Source organism: Schistocerca cancellata, chromosome 2, assembly GCF_023864275.1.
Source record: "Schistocerca cancellata isolate TAMUIC-IGC-003103 chromosome 2, iqSchCanc2.1, whole genome shotgun sequence".
Lineage (NCBI taxonomy): Eukaryota > Metazoa > Arthropoda > Insecta > Orthoptera > Acrididae > Schistocerca > Schistocerca cancellata.
The window spans coordinates 356,860,425-356,880,284 of record NC_064627.1 but is presented as its reverse complement, the minus strand read 5'-3'; the positions used below and the strand labels follow the sequence as shown (position 1 = coordinate 356,880,284).

Sequence of the window (19,860 nt, the reverse complement as noted above, 5' to 3'; positions counted from 1 at the left end):
AAATAACACTGATTTTGGTCATATAACAACACCAATTTTTCCCTGTCTATAGGCATGGGTTACACACGTGCCATCCATTTCTCTGCCTACCTTTGACGAATGTGCAGAAACATGCCAGTTGGCAATGGTGTACGGAACGTCATCACTGATGGCTGCATTCTGATTCATGGCAGACAGAGGGGGTGGCATCACAGAGACTGCATTTGCACAACACATATGTGCCAACTCATGGCCTTTCGGTGTGGGGTGCTACTGTATATAATTACAAATCACAGTTGGTGCATGTCCAGGTCACTATGACAAGTGTGACCTACACGGATGACGTCCTATGACTCCCAGCTGCACACTTTCTGCACAACACCCCAGATGTCATTTTTCAGCAAGACATGTTGCTGCATGAACACGTGCCTTCTTGAAGCTATGTCAGCTTTTTGCCCTGGCCTGCCAGATCATCAGACTTGTCACCAATCGAAAATGGTGGGATATGGTGAAAAGACAGATGCACCACTGTGACCCAGTGCCAACCACCACAGATGACTTTGGAACCAGGTGAATTCAACATGGATGGCTATACCACAGGATACCACAGGATGCCATTTGCGCCTTATATGCACTGATGCCATCGCACATGGAGAAAGATATCGGGGTTCATTGCACCGAGGTGACTGAAATGCTAATCATTTCTGCAGAACATATTAATGTACTTGTCCTGTGAATTTGAACATTCAATCTCCAGTTGTTCAAGGTTTTCAAGGTGTTCAGTTTTTTCTGTATATCCACGAACCTACTACGTTGTCGTAGCAGGCGGAGAGCTGGTACACCGACATGGCGTGTCCCAGGTGGCAGGTAGGGGGGTCCTCACCGGTTTGCCGGTGGACTTGAGCGAAATACGATAGCTCTCACACAGCATCAAGAAATCCCCTAGTGTCTGTTCTGGTATCCAGCAATTAGTGGTCAGAGTCAGTCTGTTCACCTAGTTGATGCAGCTGTAAAATATGGCTTGATCTCAACAATCAAGCCTGCAATCATTGTGATCTTTTTCAAAGATCACCACAACTAATCTCAACTTGAAGTGATCTTGGTGGAACAAAAGGAAATGAATCCACTACCCCAGGCCCCAGTCAATGCACTGGATTTTCCTGGTCATCAGATTCTGGGGGACCAGGAACATCATGAGGAAAAGAATCAGAGCTTTTCAAAATTTCTTCGCAAACACTACATTGGCACTCTCAATACAAACACACTCTTCAAACTTGGAAAACTAAAATAACTCACAGACATACTAGAAAAAATTTCATATCAAAATTCTCGCCATTCAAGAGACGCGCTTCAGAGATGAAAACCTTTTCAATAGAGAAAATTACAGGATCTACAAAGGGAAACCTGCTGTCAGAAGAGGCATACCATCATTGTTAGGTACAGGATTTGCTGTAAATAAATCAGTAATGGATAACATCATAGACTTCAGTTCTATATCAAACATATTTCCACCCTTTCCTTCAAATTAGGTAATAAAGCATACACAATTAGCAATGCTCATGTACCAACAAATAACCATAATAGAAAAAAGCCGCAAGAAGTTGAAAACTTCTGGGAACACATAGAAGAAGTAACTAACAACATTCCAGAAAGACATGTCAAAATTTTAATGGGAGATTTTAATGCGCATTTAGATAAAGAAAGAAAGTACAAACAAATCACAGGTCCACACTCGTCACACATTTGTACAAACAAAAATCGAGAACACCTCATAAAATACTGTCAAAATTTCAACCTCAAAGTTATGTCGACGCAATTTCGATAGCCAAGACGAAAACTTACAACATGGAAAGCACCCAACACCATGTGGGGAGAATTCCAGATTGATCATGTGGCCATTTCCACCAAATGTATGCGGGAAATTCTAAATGTCAGAACACGTAAGGGATTTTTTGAGTTTGGTCATTATTTACTACAAGTTAAGATTAGGAAAATCCCAAGGCAAAACACAGCATGAAACAAAAGAGTCAAACCTGATCTGGAATACTTGAAGATAAACAGGGACAAAGGTGTTGAAGAGATTAATAGGCATTCAGCAGACACAGGGTCAGACTTTGGGAAAACAATTCAGAAGGCAATGCAATGGGGGGAACCTCCTAGGAAACAAAAACACAGATGGTGGAACACGAATTGTGATCTAGCCATTGAAAGAAGAACACAGGCATGGAAGAAATTCACCAGTAACAGAACATCAGAAACATGGAAGGAATTTCATGAGATTCAGAAATAATCAACAAAGGAAATCAGAATAGAAAAACGGGCATATGACAACAACAGGTTGAAAGAAATTAATGAAGATTTCAAGAGAAATAACACTAGAAACTTTTACAGAATATTCAAAGAAAATATGAAGGGTTATAAACCTCCTAGCCTCTGCTTCTGAAGAACAGATGGAGCCCTCGAAATGAACACAAAAGAAAATTGCAAAATCCTCAAATAATACTGTGATGAACTTCTGAATTGGAAGAAACTCACAGCACAATTAACCTTCCAAAAGGCCACAGCCAACCTAGATTCTAATCCACTCACAATAGAAGAGATAGAGAGAATCATCAAACAAATGAAAAATAACAGATCAGCAGGAGAAGATCGTATTATTGCCGAGATCTGGTAGCTTCAAGATGAACACATCACCAAGCAAATTAGTAAGATTATCTCAGAAATTTGGGTCACAGAGAAGTTGCCAGAGGAATGGAAATGTGCTTTGATCCATCCCCTACATAAAAAGGGTGATAAGTCAGATCCAAATAATGACAGAGGTATTTCTCTACTACCAGTCTCACACAAAATTCTCTCAAAGGTGTTATTAAACAGACTAGAACAACAAGCAGATCCGCAAATAGGGGAATACCAGGCAGGCTTCAGAAGATGGAGGTCAGGCATAGAACAGATCTGGAACTTGAGAACACTTCTGAAAGTCAGACAGACAGGAAATACTGTAGTTATCTTTGTTGACTTTAAAAAAGCATACGACTCCATAGACCGACAAACGGTCTTTGACATACTGGAAGAATATGGCATCGACAGAAAAACCAGGGCAATTATACAACAGACGCTCACAGACACCACCTCAAAGATTAAGTTCATCATAGAAATTTCAGAACCCTTCCAGATACACACAGGTGTCAGACAAGGAGATGGGCTTTCACCAATCCTGTTTAACAGTCTTAGACAAAACTGTCAAACAATGGAAAGAACAAGTTAAAGGAATACAGCTAGGAAGAACATGTGAAACAAGAACAATCATAAAATGTCTGGCATTTGCAGATGACACATCCACACTTAGTAATAACACAGAGGAGGCAAAGGAAGCACTGGAACACCTACATGAAATAGCTGCCGAAACAGGTCTACAGGTATCGTATGAGAAGACTCAGTACATGGAACAACAAAACAACAATGTACACATAATGCAAATGATGTATGGATCTGTAAAAAGAGTCGAAAAATTTAAATATTTATGGGAATACAACAAATAGGAGGATCAAACAAGGCATCCAATACAGAATGAACATCAAGACTCCAGAAAGCATACAAACTCACATGGTCACATTAAAATAAGAAAAGCATATCAAAACAGGCCAAAATTAGACACTACAAACCAGTTGTATTACTGGAAGCACTATATGCATTAGAAACGACCACAATTGGAGCATCAGGCATTATAGAGACAGAAAAAACAGGACGCAAAATTCTCAGGAAAACATTCAGACCAATACACAAAGATGGCATATAGATGAAAAGACCTACAAATGAGTTATACCAACACACTGACAGACTCACAGCCATGATCAGAAAACACAGACTAAATTTCTGCGGACACATACTGAGAATGGACAACACCAGACTTACAAAGAGAATCTTTGAAGTAGTAAAACATTCAAGCCTTAAAACAAATTGGTATCATGAAATAGAGGAAAACATAAGGCGGCTGGGGATCAACAGACAAATGATAAAAGACAGAAAGGAATTCAGGAACAAAATTAGGAACGCAAAATTTATGGTAAATGAGAAGAGGAAGACGGGGGCATTATGGATTGAACACAGGAAACAAGAGCATAGTCAAAGGATGAAGAGATTTTAGGAAGAGAAAAGGAAGAAAAGAAAGAAGTGAAAATTGTGTCATCATGAGATATTTGAGTTCAAACACTGTCCATAAGGGCAAACACTTTTTACTTAGAAAACTTACAATACTAACTCTGTGACATACATCACAGAGGTAATATTGTAAGTTTTTGATGTATATCACAGAGTTAATATTGTAAGTTTTCTAACTAATGGATGAGATAGTTCACCATTTCCAGGGCACATTTTGAGAGATTTTTTTCTATTTTTTTAGTATTCGAACTTTGTATGTCAAGTTACCCCAAAAACAATACATTGCCTAATAATGGATTCAAAGTAGCTTGTGTATGTTCCTTTTCTTGTGTCCATGTCAGTAGCAGTGGATAATACTTGCATTGCAAATGCAATGCTGTCCAATTTGTTTCCTAGGTTCTCAACATGTGCCTGCCAGCTCAAATTTTTTCCCATATTTAAACCTAAGAGTTAGACTGAGGCAACTACCTCTATATCTTGGTTGTTGTGAACAATATTAATCTGCTCACGTTTTGAGTTGCATCATGTGAGTCTTAGATATATTTAGATTTAACCCATTTAGCTGAAACAAAGTTTCTTTGGTATTGAAGGTACTGATCACAGACTTGAGAATTTTTTCCAAATCCCAATTTTTAAGCAAGACAGAAGTATCCTCTGCGAATAGAACTAAAGGGGAGATAGTATTTATTTACAGAATCAAACGCCTTTGTGAGGAGACAGGAAATTCCTGCCACCATATTGCTCTTGTCTAATGATGTACTTATTTTCTCAGTGCATAGTGTAGGAAAAGATTGATTACTACTTACTGTAAAGAAGATACGTCAACTTGCAGACAGGCACAATTAAAAGACACTTACATAAAGCTTTCAACCACAGCCTTCGTTAGTAGAAGAGAGATATACGCTATTCACACACGCAAGCAAGCACACCTCAAGCACACACGACCACCAACTCCAGCATCTTGGGCTGCACATTTTGGCAGTCCCTGCACACTCCACCAGACAGCATTTGTCTCTCTCCCCACCTGTACACTATCCCTTTCCCTTCCGCGCCCACTCCAGATTGCTGCTTGCATCCCATGTGATAGTTGCATTCCAGCTCGAGATGCTGGAGTTGGTGGTCGTGTGTGTGAGGTGTGCTTGTTTGTGTGTGTGAATGATGTGTGTCTCTCTTTTACTGACGAAGACTGTGGCTGAAAACTTTATGTATGTGTCTTTTCTTTTAATTGTGCCTGTCTGCAACTTGATGTGTCTTCTTTACAGTAAGACACACCAAGCTATCTTTTCATACACTCCTGGAAATGGAAAAAAGAACACATTGACACCGGTGTGTCAGACCCACCATACTTGCTCCGGAAACTGCGAGAGGGCTGTACAAGCAATGATCACATGCACGGCACAGCGGACACACCAGGAACCGTGGTGTTGGCCGTCGAATGGCGCTAGCTGCGCAGCATTTGTGCACCGCCGCCGTCAGTGTCAGCCAGTTTGCCGTGGCATACGGAGCTCCATCGCAGTCTTTAACACTGGTAGCATGCCGCGACAGCGTGGACGTGAACCGTATGTGCAGTTGACGGACTTTGAGCGAGGGCGTATAGTGGGCATGCGGGAGGCCGGGTGGACGTACCGCCGAATTGCTCAACACGTGGGGCGTGAGGTCTCCACAGTACATCGATGTTGTCGCCAGTGGTCGGCGGAAGGTGCACGTGCCCGTCGACCTGGGACCGGACCGCAGCGACGCACGGATGCACGCCAAGACCGTAGGATCCTACGCAGTGCCGTAGGGGACCGCACCGCCACTTCCCAGCAAATTAGGGACACTGTTGCTCCTGGGGTATCGGCGAGGACCATTCGCAACCGTCTCCATGAAGCTGGGCTACGGTCCCGCACACCGTTAGGCCGTCTTCCGCTCACGCCCCAACATCGTGCAGCCCGCCTCCAGTGGTGTCGCGACAGGCGTGAATGGAGGGACGAATGGAAACGTGTCGTCTTCAGCGATGAGAGTCGCTTCTGCCTTGGTGCCAATGATGGTCGTATGCGTGTTTGGCGCCTTGCAGGTGAGCGCCACAATCAGGACTGCATACGACCGAGGCACACAGGGCCAACACCCGGCATCATGGTGTGGGGAGCGATCTCCTACACTGGCCGTACACCACTGGTGATCGTCGAGGGGACACTGAATAGTGCACGGTACATCCAAACCGTCATCGAACCCATCGTTCTACCATTCCTAGACCGGCAAGGGAACTTGCTGTTCCAACAGGACAATGCACGTCCGCATGTATCCCGTGCCACCCAACATGCTCTAGAAGGTGTAAGTCAACTACCCTGGCCAGCAAGATCTCCGGATCTGTCCCCCATTGAGCATGTTTGGGACTGGATGAAGCGTCGTCTCACGCGGTCTGCACGTCCAGCACGAGCGCTGGTCCAACTGAGGCGCCAGGTGGAAATGGCATGGCAAGCCGTTCCACAGGACTACATCCAGCATCTCTACGATCGTCTCCATGGGAGAATAGCAGCCTGCATTGCTGCGAAAGGTGGATGTACACTGTACTAGTGCCGACATTGTGCATGCTCTGTTGCCTGTGTCTATGTGCCTGTGGTTCTGTCAGTGTGATCATGTGATGTATCTGACCCCAGGAATGTGTCAATAAAGTTTCCCCTTCCTGGGACAATGAATTCACGGTGTTCTTATTTCAATTTCCAGGAGTGTACATTTTTGGTATTTCTGCCTGGCGTTTCCATTGCTTTATTTTCTCAATGAAACTGTTCACTGCATCTACAAAAGCATGCACATTACCCTAGCTATCGAAACTCCTTGGGTGGAGATTATATACATGTACGAGAGTAGTATATGTAGTATGTAGTTTGATATGTGTCAATCAGTAGCAATGAAAATGTCACCTCCTGAAGGTAAGAAGTATCCAGCAATGCTGTCTCTTAATTTTATAGTTTTCTCGAGTGAATTTTCCTTTTGAGGTAATTACTTTCTGTTTGCTTTTGTGTGTGTGTGTGTGTGTGTGTGTGTGTGTGTGTGTGTGTGTGTGTGAGTGTGTGTGTGTTTGGGAGGGAAGGGGGGGGAGGGGCATCCCTGCAGTCCTGGTACACATGAAATCCCTGCAATATGCCTCTAAAGGAGCTGAAACAAAATGGAGTAGCTCTTTGATAAGGCAGAGATAGGCCTTTTGCCTTGGTTACTCTGGCAGCATGCCAAAGTGCTGTGGCATGGAGATTTTAATGCATAACAGGACTGCAAAGAGACAAAAAAATTAATAAATAACTTTAGTTTTTAAAGGTGATAAATAAAACTTCAAGATTATACCTCATAAAGTAAGGCTAACACCACACCAAATTTTTGTGTAGCTTCAAAGTAACAAAATGAACAGGCAAGTTAGCAAGGCTGAGAACAAGTCAATTAAGCGGGAGGATCACATGACAGCCAAAATCAGCACTGTGTGTTCTCACTGAGTATGGTTAATGTGCTTGATGTTCCATTCCACTGACAGTTAGTGAGGCTGCCATTATTTCACCAGCAAATGCGAATATAAGGTGAGTCGTTTTTGTCCTTCTGACATTTTGTAAGGTGTGAACCAATGATCTTACTATTAATGGCAATTAGTAATTGAAGTTGGACTGAAGTCTACTTTCGTTACTGATCAAAGGATTTTATTTTATAAATGCAATGTTTTAGCTTAGAACTATTGGTGATGGCAAGTTATTTTCCAGCATTAAGAGCATTAAGGATGAAACTACATGCTCAATATGGAAAAGGTGAATATTTATTATCAAGCAAAATTGTTTTCTATTTTGACAATAGATACTAATTCAATTTAGTGTATTTTGTGACAAATAATCTTAAATATTGGTTATAACAAAGTGCAGAACATAAAGCCCCAAAATCTCCAACAATTTTACTCATGAAACGGAGAAATGCCTAGTTTTGGAATAGTTCACAAAAAAAGTTGATTTTTGTTATGACATTAAATTTACCGTTTGTGGAGGATTCATGACTTCATTTGTTTTAATGGAATTACATGTAAACTGTCACCTGTTCTTCATTTCATACTGTGTTTAAACTTGTGTCAAATTGTTCAGCTGCCAAAAATGTTGACCACTGTGCATTTTGCCAGTGAGATATCAAAATGTGTGGCGAAATAGTACTCTACCAAGTGTGTTACTGATGTCAGATTTTGTTTCTTCTGGGATCAGCTAGAATTATTTATCTAAGAGTTGCATCTGTCTAACTGACCTTCAGCTCTTGTATTTGTTGAGTAGCATCTGCAAGACACACTTCAAGGTTGTGCCTCTGGTCCTCCAATTTTCTCTCACGGCAGCGGCCATCTTCCAGTCTGACTGCCAACTCCTGCTCTCTCATACGCCACTGCTCCTCCTGCTCAGCGCCCCGTGACCTCAATCTTCCACATTCCTGGCGTAGCTGTTCTGCACCAGATTCCACCTCTGCAAGCTGTAAGCAAACAAAAATTATTTTCTGTTATAACATCATATTGATCATTGTTAAGGAAGCTGTAGAAATACAACTAGCCGACAACCTGCTAAACCGTGACGAAGGATTTCATCTTGACAATGCTTGGAAACTGCTTATTTCACACCTTCGTTCGGAAAGAATTTCTGCATCTTCACTTCCGACAGATGTTACCACTTTTAAAGATTAATTATTTATTTACAAGCACGGTGGATTCGCAGCAGCACTATTTTGTTTGCACTCTGCGCTTATATGTTTATCTTTGCTATACACATCTTATCTATGACTAGCGCAGTAGTGGCGACTTTGATATCTTTGACACATGCGCTTTCAATGGAACAACATTGACTACTGTTCATCAATGGGCCGGCCGCTGTGGCCGAGCGGTTCTAGGCGCTTCATTCTGGAACCGCGCTGCTGCTACGGTCGCAGGTTCGAATCCTGCCTCGGGCATGGATGTGTGTGATGTCCTCTCCGTATAAATAGGCACGCGCAAACGCTATGAACTCAGTCTTTGACTCGCCTTGAAGATGGCTGGGAGGTTTCTAGCTGAAATATCGCAAGAAGAATTGTTGCTGTCCCGAGTGCACGCCCGAAAGATGATGGAACATCATACTGATATACTATTAACATATGATAATGTTTTTCTCCAAACTAATCTGACTAATAAATGAATGCCAGAAAATAATGGAATATATAGTTGAGACTTTCAGCAGCTGAAAAGCACATAAATAAGAATGAAAATGTTCTATTGCTTTGTACAATGTTGTCCTCTTTTAGATATTAAAGAAGGTCATTCACACACCGCTACATTGCAGGTGTGTGTGTGTGTGTGTGTGTGTGTGTGTGTGTGTGTGTGTGTGCGCGTGTGCGTGCAGGGCAGAGGGGGAGAGGGGAGGAAGAGGGGGGGGGGGATGTGTGTGTTTCTTTTGTATTAGTCAGCTCCAAAGAAGGGCACTATCTGAAATATAGGTAATATTTTTAATCTTACTTTTGCACTTGTGGACTGCTCAACACCTCAACTATACAGGGTAGTCAGAAAGAGTCTAAAAACTTGTAAGAGTTTTGGAGGGTAGGTTGTGCTGAGAAATATGCCAGGAATGTGGATGACTGAGATCACGGGGTGCTGAGCAGGAGGAGCAGTAATGTATGAGAGAGCAGGAGTTGGCAGTCAGACTGGAAGATGGCCACTGCCGAATTAATTAGCACTGAAGTTAGCCAATCAGCCAGTTGCACATGCAAATTCTAGCAGCCTGCCAGACACAATTAGGGTCATTTGTTCTCACAGCATAGATGACGGTGTACAAGACTGCTCAGCCTTTGGCTCAGGTTCAATCCTTACTACCATTCCATGTCGAATTTTTGTATCGCTCCCTTGTTCGGTCTGAAGAAACCAAATAAGAACACTTTTGGTGACACTGTCTTTGGTGTGCTGCTTGAATTTGCATGCACAATGGTGTGATTGGCTAACTTTGATGCTAATTAACTTGGAAATGGTGCAACATATCAATTTTTTTTCTTAACATCTATTTCTCAGATAAACTACCCTGCAACATCCTTACAAGCTTTTCAGACTGTTTCTTACTACACTGTGCAGTGAGTAGTTACCTTTAACACTTCCATCATTTGTATTTTATCCAGGACTTTCCAACGTCAAATGTGTAGCTTCAATAGTACGAAAATCAGAAACTCAACTGCTGTACTGACATGTAGACAATATAACTGTGACTGACAGATTCACTAAATGTGTAACTATGTACTTTAATGTTAGCACGCTAAAATGTTGTGGAGATGAGAACATGACACTATCAGCATTTTGGAAATAAATTAAAATGATTGCCCTGCCCATGCTATACCCAACACCATGGAAGCCATTCCTGTCTTCTCTTTCTGTGTTTTGGTGTCCCTAACTGTCCTTACCTCTTCTACACGGTGGCACTCTAGGCTCCCTTGTTGTGCACTATAGTGGTTGCTGAGTGGTAGCTGTTGTGCTTGTGATGATATCATGAATGTATTTTTCAAGAATGAAAGTGCTGGACTGTTCTGTTTAAGCTCTCGATATTTTATAAATATTCCTGAATGTTCAAAATATTTCTGAATGTTATAGAATGCAACTTGGGAAAGGGATAAATCACATTGATCTTTGGCAAAACTGTCTTAAAATGAGCCGTGGAATGTAGTAAAGACATAGGAACAAGATCAAAAAAGTGCGTCTAACTATCTCAAAACACTTAAACAATGAATTGCTGCATGAGTAAATAATTTTAGCAACAAAAATGCAGTAGCTTTAAAAAAAAAAAAAAAAAAAGAAAAAAGAGAGAGAGAGAGAGAGAGAGAGAGAGAGAGAGAGAGAGCAAAAAACCTGTGAATACAGAATATGATACCAAGTGAAGAAAAAAATATTTGAATCCATTGGTACAATGATGACCCAAAATGAAAGTGTAAACTTCCTGATGACAAAATATCTCAATTCATTCAATGTTTCTGGTATGGCCTTGCAAAATGGAAAAAAACAACCTTCTAAACAACATCATAGAAGTGGAAATATTAACTGGAAAAGAAGAAGGCAAGTTGGTATTCATACCATGAATTACCCATTTCAACTAAGTAACCAATTCAGCTTTAAAAGATTCCAATTTCCAGTAAGATTAGTGTTATAACCTTTAATGCACTAATAAATTGCGTGGATATACAAACGTAGAAACAATAGTGGGTTTCATGCTACCAACTCCGTAGCTGTCACTCAACTGCCGTGCCGTGACATGCGGCCGGCGCCGTTCATAGCCAGGTGGCGCTCCCGCGCTCAGCCGAGCTGCGGAGCGCCTCTATCGCCGTGTTTGTGTACTGACGTAGCGGCACCTTTAAATCTCGTGGCACTGTCACAACACTTTTCCCCCCTTGAAAAAGAAACACACTCACTTCCTTGGAGACACGGACAGTGCGGAGACATCCATGGCCTCTTGGGAGACCCCGAGAAGATCCCGCGGAGAAACAAGAGAATATGGTCGAAAATGTCCAGGACGGAAGCCTGTGCGTGGAACGTGCCTCCTGGACGAGATGATGGGTGAAAACTCCGGAGTAGCATCCATAGGTGTCGTGGACCTGGGGGTGTGCTCCAGCGAGATGGGGCCCGGAGAAGGCGGCGTCGCGACTGGGGCTGGTTCCGGCGTACTCGGAAGCAGCAGCGACGTTGGCTGCAGCGACACGCACGAGAGATCGGCAGCAGCGACAGGACTGGCTTCTCGGGCTGGTGGAGGCGAAAGAAGGGGCGGTGGCACCGGCGTGGCCACCACTCGTGGGCGCATCTGGTCGTAATGACGAACAACCATGCCGTCGTCCGTACGTATTTCACAAAGCCGGCGGCCGCGAAGAGCCTTGACCACCCCTGGAATCCATTTAGGGCGAGAGCCATACCCTCGTGCCCACACGTCGGTGCCCACCAAGTATTTTCCCGCACGAGGGGACACAGTACTAGGCCTGACAGGGTGAAGCAGGTGCAGTAGAGTGCGCGGTTGGCGGCCATGCAAGAGTTCAGCAGGGCTGCGATCACCCAGAGGCGTGAAGCGATAAGAACTCAGAAATTGCAACAGAGCGTCATCGGTAGAAAAATCAGTAAGGAATTTTTTCATCTGGCTTTTGAAAGTGCGGACAAGGCGCTCGACCTCCCCATTCGATTGGGGATGGAAGAGCGGTGCTGTAACATGATGAATCCCTTGTCCAGTACAAAAATCACGGAAGGCCTGCGAAGAGAACTGAGGGCCGTTGTCCGTGACAATCGTGGAGGGAAGACCTTCTAGCGCAAAAATTTTGACAAAGCCAGCGTCGTCGCCGCAGTGGTGGGAGACGGACATCGAACCACAAACAGAAACTTCGAGAAGGCGTCAATCAACAGTAGCCAATAAGTGCCGAGGAAGGGGCTGGCAAAGTCAGTGTGCACCCGTTCCCATGGCTGCACCGGATCAGGCCACGGAGAGGGCATTGTACGGGGTGCAGCCAGTTGTTGAGCACACTGACCACACGCAGCGACCATGTGGGAGATGTCCGAATCGATACCGGGCCAATAAACATGCCTGCGGGCCAGGGACTTAGTCCGAGAAATCCCCCAATGGCCTTCATGCAATAGTTTGAGAACATCTTTGCGAAGAGAAGCTGGCACCACGACCCGTGGAGATGCGCCATCTGTGGCCAGAAGAACAACACCCTCACGAACAGACAGACAAAGGCGCAAGGCATGGTAGTTGCGAAGGGGATCCGATGCCTGGCCCTTGGTCCTGTCCGGCCAACCCCGTTGAACAAAACCGATCACCTGACGCAGGACCGGGTCCCGCGTAGTAGCCGACGCGACCTGCGAACCTGTAAGCGGAAAACCCTCGACCGCACGACGTACTTCCTCATGAATGTGGAAACAGAGTAGTTCATCTCGATCGAAAACCAGGTCGGGGCCCATTGGCAAACGCAACAACACGTCAGCGTTGGCGTGCTGGGCCATGGGGCGATAGTGAATCTCATAGTGAAAACGAGACAAGTATAAGGCCCAACGTTGCAGGCGGTGAGCCACCTTATCCGGAAGCGACGCCGAAGGGCTGAACAGAGAGACCAGCGGCTTGTGGTCGGTGATGAGGTGAAACTTAGAACCATACAAAAAAACGCTGAACTTTTTTAGAGCATAAATGATAGCGAGCGCCTCCTTTTCGATTTGAGAGTAACGCCGTTGGGCATCGTTGAGGGTCTTTGAAGCATAGGCGATGGGTCGTTTCGACCCATCCTCATACCAATGGGCGAGAACAGCCCCTAGGCCATACTGTGACGCGTCAGTCGCCAGAACCAAGTGCTGACCCGGACGGAAGGTGGCAAGACAAGGCGCCGACTGCAAATGAGCCTTTAGGCGAACAAAAGCCTGCTCACACTCGTCGGACCAACAGAAAGGTACGTTTTTGCGTAACAGCTGATGCAGAGGATGAGCCACCGCCGCTGTGGATGGAATGAATTTGTGATAATAAGCAATCTTGCCTAGAAACGCCTGTAGTTCTTTGACCGTAGACGGCCGGGGGAGAGCAGTGATGGCCGCAACGTGCTGACGTAGAGGACGTATACCTTCATGGGACAAGTGGAAACCAAGATACACAATGGAGGGTTGGAAGAACTGTGACTTGTCCAAATTGCACTTCAACCCAGCCGAATGCAGAACCCGAAATAATGAACGCAAATTGCGAAGGTGCTCCTCAGTGGAGGCCCCCGTGACAACAATGTCATCCAGGTAGTTGATGCAGCCAGGAACGGAAGCCGTGAGCTGTTCCAAAAACCGCTGAAAAATGGCCGGCGCGCTAGCGACACCAAATGGTAACCGCTGGCACTGATACAACCCACAAGGAGTGTTGATGATGAGAAATTCCTTGGGAGACGCATCCAATGGCAACTGATGGTATGCCTCCGATAAGTCAAGTTTGGAAAAGAAGTGGCCCCCAGCGAGCTTGGTAAATAACTCCACAGGACGGGGAAGAGGATAAGTGTCAATGAGACTCTGAGCGTTGACAGTGGCTTTAAAATCGCCACACAATCGCAGACTCCCGTTGGGTTTAGAAACCACCACGATTGGCGATGCCCATTCGCTGGAGGTAACAGGAAGGAGAATCCCTGAAGCTGTTAACCTGTCTATCTCAGCCTTGACAGGTGCACGCAACGCCATCGGAATAGGGCGTGCCCGGAAAAACTTAGGGCAAGCTGTAGGTTTAAGAGTAATGTGGGCTTCAAAATCCTTGGCACGACCCAGACCAGCAGAGAACGCGGATGAGAATTCAGAACACAATCCAACCAGCTGTTGATACGGAATATCCTCAGATATGAGGTGCACATCATCATCAATGGAGAACCCAAACAACTGGAAAGCATCATACCCGAAAAGATTTTCAGTGCCCGCATGATCCACCACGTAAAACGTGAGGGGCCGAACAACAGACTTGTAAGCAGTGGAAGCATCAAACTGGCCCACGATAGGAATTTTCTGTTTATTATAAGTTCTCAGATTTCGCGTAACTGGAGACAAGGGAGGGGAGCCCAACTCCAAATACGTGCGAGAATTAATGAGAGTTACTGCAGAGCCAGTGTCCACTTGCATGCGAATGTCTTTATCCAGAACACGAACAGTAACAAACAACTTATTTGTTTGGGAAAGCACACAGTTAACATCCATGTCCGATGCCTCGTCCTCGTCGACAGGAACGTGAGGGGACTGACACACAGAAGCAATGTGGCCTTTTTTCCTACATGAATTACACGTGGCCCAACGTTTTGGACACGCGGCCCTGTCATGCTGTACGAAACAACGTGGACAAGAAGGAAGGGAGGAACGAACCTGTTTCTGTGGTTGTTGTTTTCGCTGCGAGCGTTGCGGCCCAATGCGACGTCGTTTATGCGAGTGAACCGCCGCCACATCATCGTTCTCCTGGGAAACAGGCAAATTGTCTGTGTCGAAAGTTGACTGTACAGCGCCCACATCACACCACGCGTCTATTTGCGCGCCAGCAGCGTGAGACACTTCAAAGGATTGAGCGATGCTTAGAACTTCCGACAACAACGCGTTTGGCAGTTGTAGGGCACGTTGCCGAACTTCTTTATCAGGAGCAAGCCGTAGAATAGCATCCCTAACCATTGAATCAGCATAAGACTCATGATGAGTGTCCGTGACAAACTGACATTTCCTAAATGTGATTTGAGACTTTCTCGGCGTATTCCATTCGTGAAATCTTCTCGGGTGATCAGCCGAGTAAAGGCGTCGTCTTCTCGCAACGTTTCGAAGGGTTTCGTACCCATCATCTTCAAGCGAAGTGTCGAGATGCTGTGTTGCGCAACACAGCATCTCGACACTTCGCTTGAAGATGATGGGTACGAAACCCTTCGAAACGTTGCGAGAAGACGACGCCTTTACTCGGCTGATCACCCGAGAAGATTTCACAAATGACATTTCCTACTCAGACCATGTAGTTCCGCCGCCCAAGCCCGGTAAGATTGATGGGGCTGTTTACGACACCGGTAGAACGCCACGCGGGCGGCAACGACGTGAGTGTTTTTTCGGTAATAGTTAGACAATAAGTCACACATTTCTTGGAAGGACAGAGAGGCAGGTTCCCGCAGAGGTGCTAACTGAGATAGCAGCTGATAGATCCGTAGAGAAATCCAAGATAGAAATAACGACTTACACATCGGAGCGTCGACAAAGCCGAAAGCCAAGAAGTGTTGCCGCAAATGCTTCTCATAATCCTCCCAGTCTTCAGTGGCCTCGTCGTAAGGAGGAAACGGAGGCGGAGAAGAGGACGACAGACGATGAGTAAGCGACGTCGACAACACCTGAATAGCAGCCGTCAGCTGTGTTTGTTGTTCAATGAGCGCTTGCATAAGCTGTTCCATGTCTGCCCAGACACGAACGCGCAATACTCCAACGCTGGAAAAAAAATATCCGACCTCGTCGCCAAAAAGTGTTATAACCTTTAATGCACTAATAAATTGCGTGGATATACAAACATAGAAACAATAGTGGGTTTCATGCTACCAACTCCATAGCTGTCACTCAACTGCCGTGCCGTGACATGCGGCCAGCGCCGTTCATAGCCAGGTGGCGCTCCCGCGCTCAGCCGAGCTGTGGAGCGCCTCTATCGCCGTGTTTGTGTACTGACGTAGCGGCACTTTTAAATCTCCTGGCACTCTCACAACAATTAGCACACAACATGACTATCAATAACATACAAGGGGAAATATTCCAATGTTGTGAAGGAATTTCGAAGAATCACGTTTCCTGCATGGGCAGCTATATGCAGTGAGTTCATGTGTTGGATACCCACATAATTTATTCATCTATGCACCCAAAAGAAAAACACTGAATGTCAGCTATAATGAAGTTTATAAGCCATGGACCTTGTCGTCGGTGGGGAGGCTTGCGTGCCTCAGCGATACAGATAGCCGTACCGTAGGTGCAACCACAACGGAGGGGTATCTGTTGAGAGGCCAGACAAACGTGTGGTTCCTGAAGAGGAGCAGCAGCCTTTTCAGTAGTTGCAAGGGCAACAGCCTGGATGATTGACTGATCTGGCCTTGTAACAATAACCAAAACGGCCTTGCTGTGCTGGTACTGCGAACGGCTGAAAGCAAGGGGAAACTACGGCCGTAATTTTTCCTGAGGGCATGCAGCTTTACTGTATGATTAAATAATGATGGCGCCCTCTTGGGTAAAATATTCCGGAGGTAAAATAGTCCCCCATTCGGATCTCCGGGCGGGGACTACTCAAGAGGATGTCGATATCAGGAGAAAGAAAACTGGCGTTCTACGGATCGGAGCGTGGAATGTCAGATCCCTTAATCGGGCAGGTAGGTTAGAAAATTTAAAAAGGGAAATGTATAGGTTAAAGTTAGATATAGTGGGAATTAGTGAAGTTCGATGGCAGGAGGAACAAGACTTCTGGTCAGCTGACTACAGGGTTATAAACACAAAGTCAAATAGGGGTAATGCAGGAGTAGGTTTAATAATGAATAGGAAAATAGGAATGCGGGTACGCTACTACAAACAACATAGTGAACGCATTATTGTGGCCAAGATAGATACGAAGCCCACACCTACTACAGTAGTACAAGTTTATATGCCAACTAGCTCTGCAGATGATGAAGAAATTGAAGAAATGTATGATGAAATAAAAGAAATTATTCAGATAGTGAAGGGAGACGAAAATTTAATAGTCATGGGTGACTGGAATTCGAGTATAGGAAAAGGGAGAGAAGGAAACGTAGTAGGTGAATATGGATTGGGGCTAAGAAATGAAAGAGGAAGCTGCCTGGTAGAATTTTGCACAGAGCACAACTTAATCATAGCTAACACTTGGTTTAAGAATCATGATAGAAGGATGTATACATGGAAGAACCCTGGAGATACTAAAAGATATCAGATAGATTATATAATGGTAAGACAGAGATTTAGGAACCAGGTTTTAAATTGCAAGACATTTCTAGGGGCAGATGTGGACTCTGACCACAATCTATTGGTTATGACCTGTAGATTAAAACTGAAGAAACTGCAAAAAGGTGGGAACTTAAGGAGATGTGACCTGGGTAAACTGAAAGAACCAGAGGTTGTACAGAGTTTCAGGGAGAGCATAAGGGAACAATTGACAGGAATGGGGGAAAGAAATACAGTAGAAGAAGAATGGGTAGCTTTGAGGGAAGAAGTAGTGAAGGCAGCAGCGGATCAAGTAGGTAAAAAGACGAGGGCTACTAGAAATCCTTGGGTAACAGAAGAAATATTGAATTTAATTGATGAAAGGAGAAAATATAAAAATGCAGTAAATGAAGCAGGCAAAAAGGAATACAAACGTCTCAAAAATGAGATCAACAGGAAGTGCAAAATGGCTAAGCAGGGATGGCTAGAGGACAAATGTAAGGATGTAGAGGCTTATCTCACTAGGGGTAACATAGATACTGCCTACAGGAAAATTAAAGAGACCTTTGGAGAAAAGAGGACCACTTGTATGAATATCAAGAGCTCAGGTGGAAATCCAGTTCTAAGCAAAGAAGGGAAAGCAGGAAGGTGGAAGGAGCATATAGAGGGCCTATACAATGGCGATGTACTTGAGGACAACATTATGGAAATGGAAGAGGATGTAGATGAAGATGAAATGGGAGATACGATACTGCGTGAAGAGTTTGACAGAGCACTGAAAGACCTGAGTCGAAACAAGGCCCCCGGAGTAGACAACATTCCATTGGAACTACTAACGGCCTTGGGGGAGACAGTCCTGACAAAACTCTACCATCCGGTGAGCAAGATGTATGAAACAGGCGAAATACCCTCAGACTTCAAGAAGAATATAATAATTCCAATCCCAAAGGAAGCAGGTGTTGAAGGATGTGAAAATTACCGAACAATCAGTTTAATAAGCCACAGCTGCAAAATACTAACACGAATTCTTTACAGACGAATGGAAAAACTAGTAGAAGCTGGCCTTGGGGAAGATCAGTTTGGATTCCTTAGAAATACTGGAACACATGAGGCAATACTGACCTTATGACTTATCTTAGAAGAAAGATTAAGGAAAGGCAAACCTAAGTTTCTAGCATTTGTAGACTTAGAGAAAGCTTTTGACAATGTTGACTGGAATACTGTCTTTCAAATTCTGAAGGTGGCAGGGGTAAAATACAGGGAGCGAAAGGCTATTTACAATTTGTACAGAAAGCAGATGGCAGTTGTAAGAGTTGAGGGACATGAAAGTGAAGCAGTTGTTGGGAAAGGAGTAAGACAGGGTTGTAGCCTGTCCCCGATGTTATTCAATCTGTATATTGAGCAAGCAGTAAAGGAAACAAAAGAAAAATTCGGAGCAGGTATTAAAATCCATGGAGAAGAAATAAAAACTTTGAGGTTCGCAGATGACATTGTAATTCTGTCAGAGACAGCAAAGGACTTGGAAGAGCAGTTGAATGGAATGGATAGCGTCTTGAAAGGAGGATATAAAATGAACATCATCAAAAGCAAAACGAGGATAATGGAATGTAGTCGAATTAAGTCGGGTGATGTTGAGGGTATTAGATTAGGAAATGAGACACTTAAAGTAGTAAAGGAGTTTTGCTATTTGGGGAGCAAAATAACTGATGGATGGCCGAAGTAGAGAGGGTATAAAATGTAGACTGGCAATGGCAAGGAAAGCATTTCTGAAGAAGAGAAATTTGTTAACATCGAGTATAGATTTAAGTGTCAGGAAGTCATTTCTGAAAGTATTTGTATGGAGTGGAGCCATGTATGGAAGTGCAACATGGACGGTAAATAATTTGGACAAGAAGAGAATACAAGCTTTCGAAATGTGGTGCTACAGAAGTATGTTGAAGATTAGGTGGGTAGATCACATAACTAATGAGGAAGTATTGAATAGGATTGGGGAGAAGAGAAGTTTGTGGCACAACTTGACCAGAAGAAGGGATCGGTTGTTAAGACATGTTCTAAGGCATCAAGGGATCACTGATTTAGTATTGGAGGGCAGCGTGGAGGGTAAAAATTGCAGGGGGAGACCAAGAGATGAATACTCTAAGCAGATTCAGAAGGATGTAGGTTGCAGTAGGTACTGGGAGATGAAGAAGCTTGCACAGGATAGAGTAGCATGGAGAGCTGCATCAAACCAGTCTCAGGACTGAAGACAACCACAACAACAAACAACAACAAGAATATAGTGTATTTTGAATAAGACAGATGCTATACAAATGAGATTATTA

At 44.2% G+C, this 19,860-nt stretch overlaps 1 protein-coding gene across 1 annotated transcript in view; it reads right to left on the bottom strand.

Moving 5' to 3' along the window:
* Positions 1-19,860, bottom strand: part of LOC126161742 (rootletin) — a 267,518-nt gene that overhangs the window by 85,574 nt on the left and 162,084 nt on the right. The window contains exon 22 of the mRNA XM_049917782.1: positions 8,386-8,601. Coding sequence (XP_049773739.1) covers positions 8,386-8,601 — 216 coding nt within the window. The remainder of the gene's footprint in view (positions 1-8,385; positions 8,602-19,860) is intronic.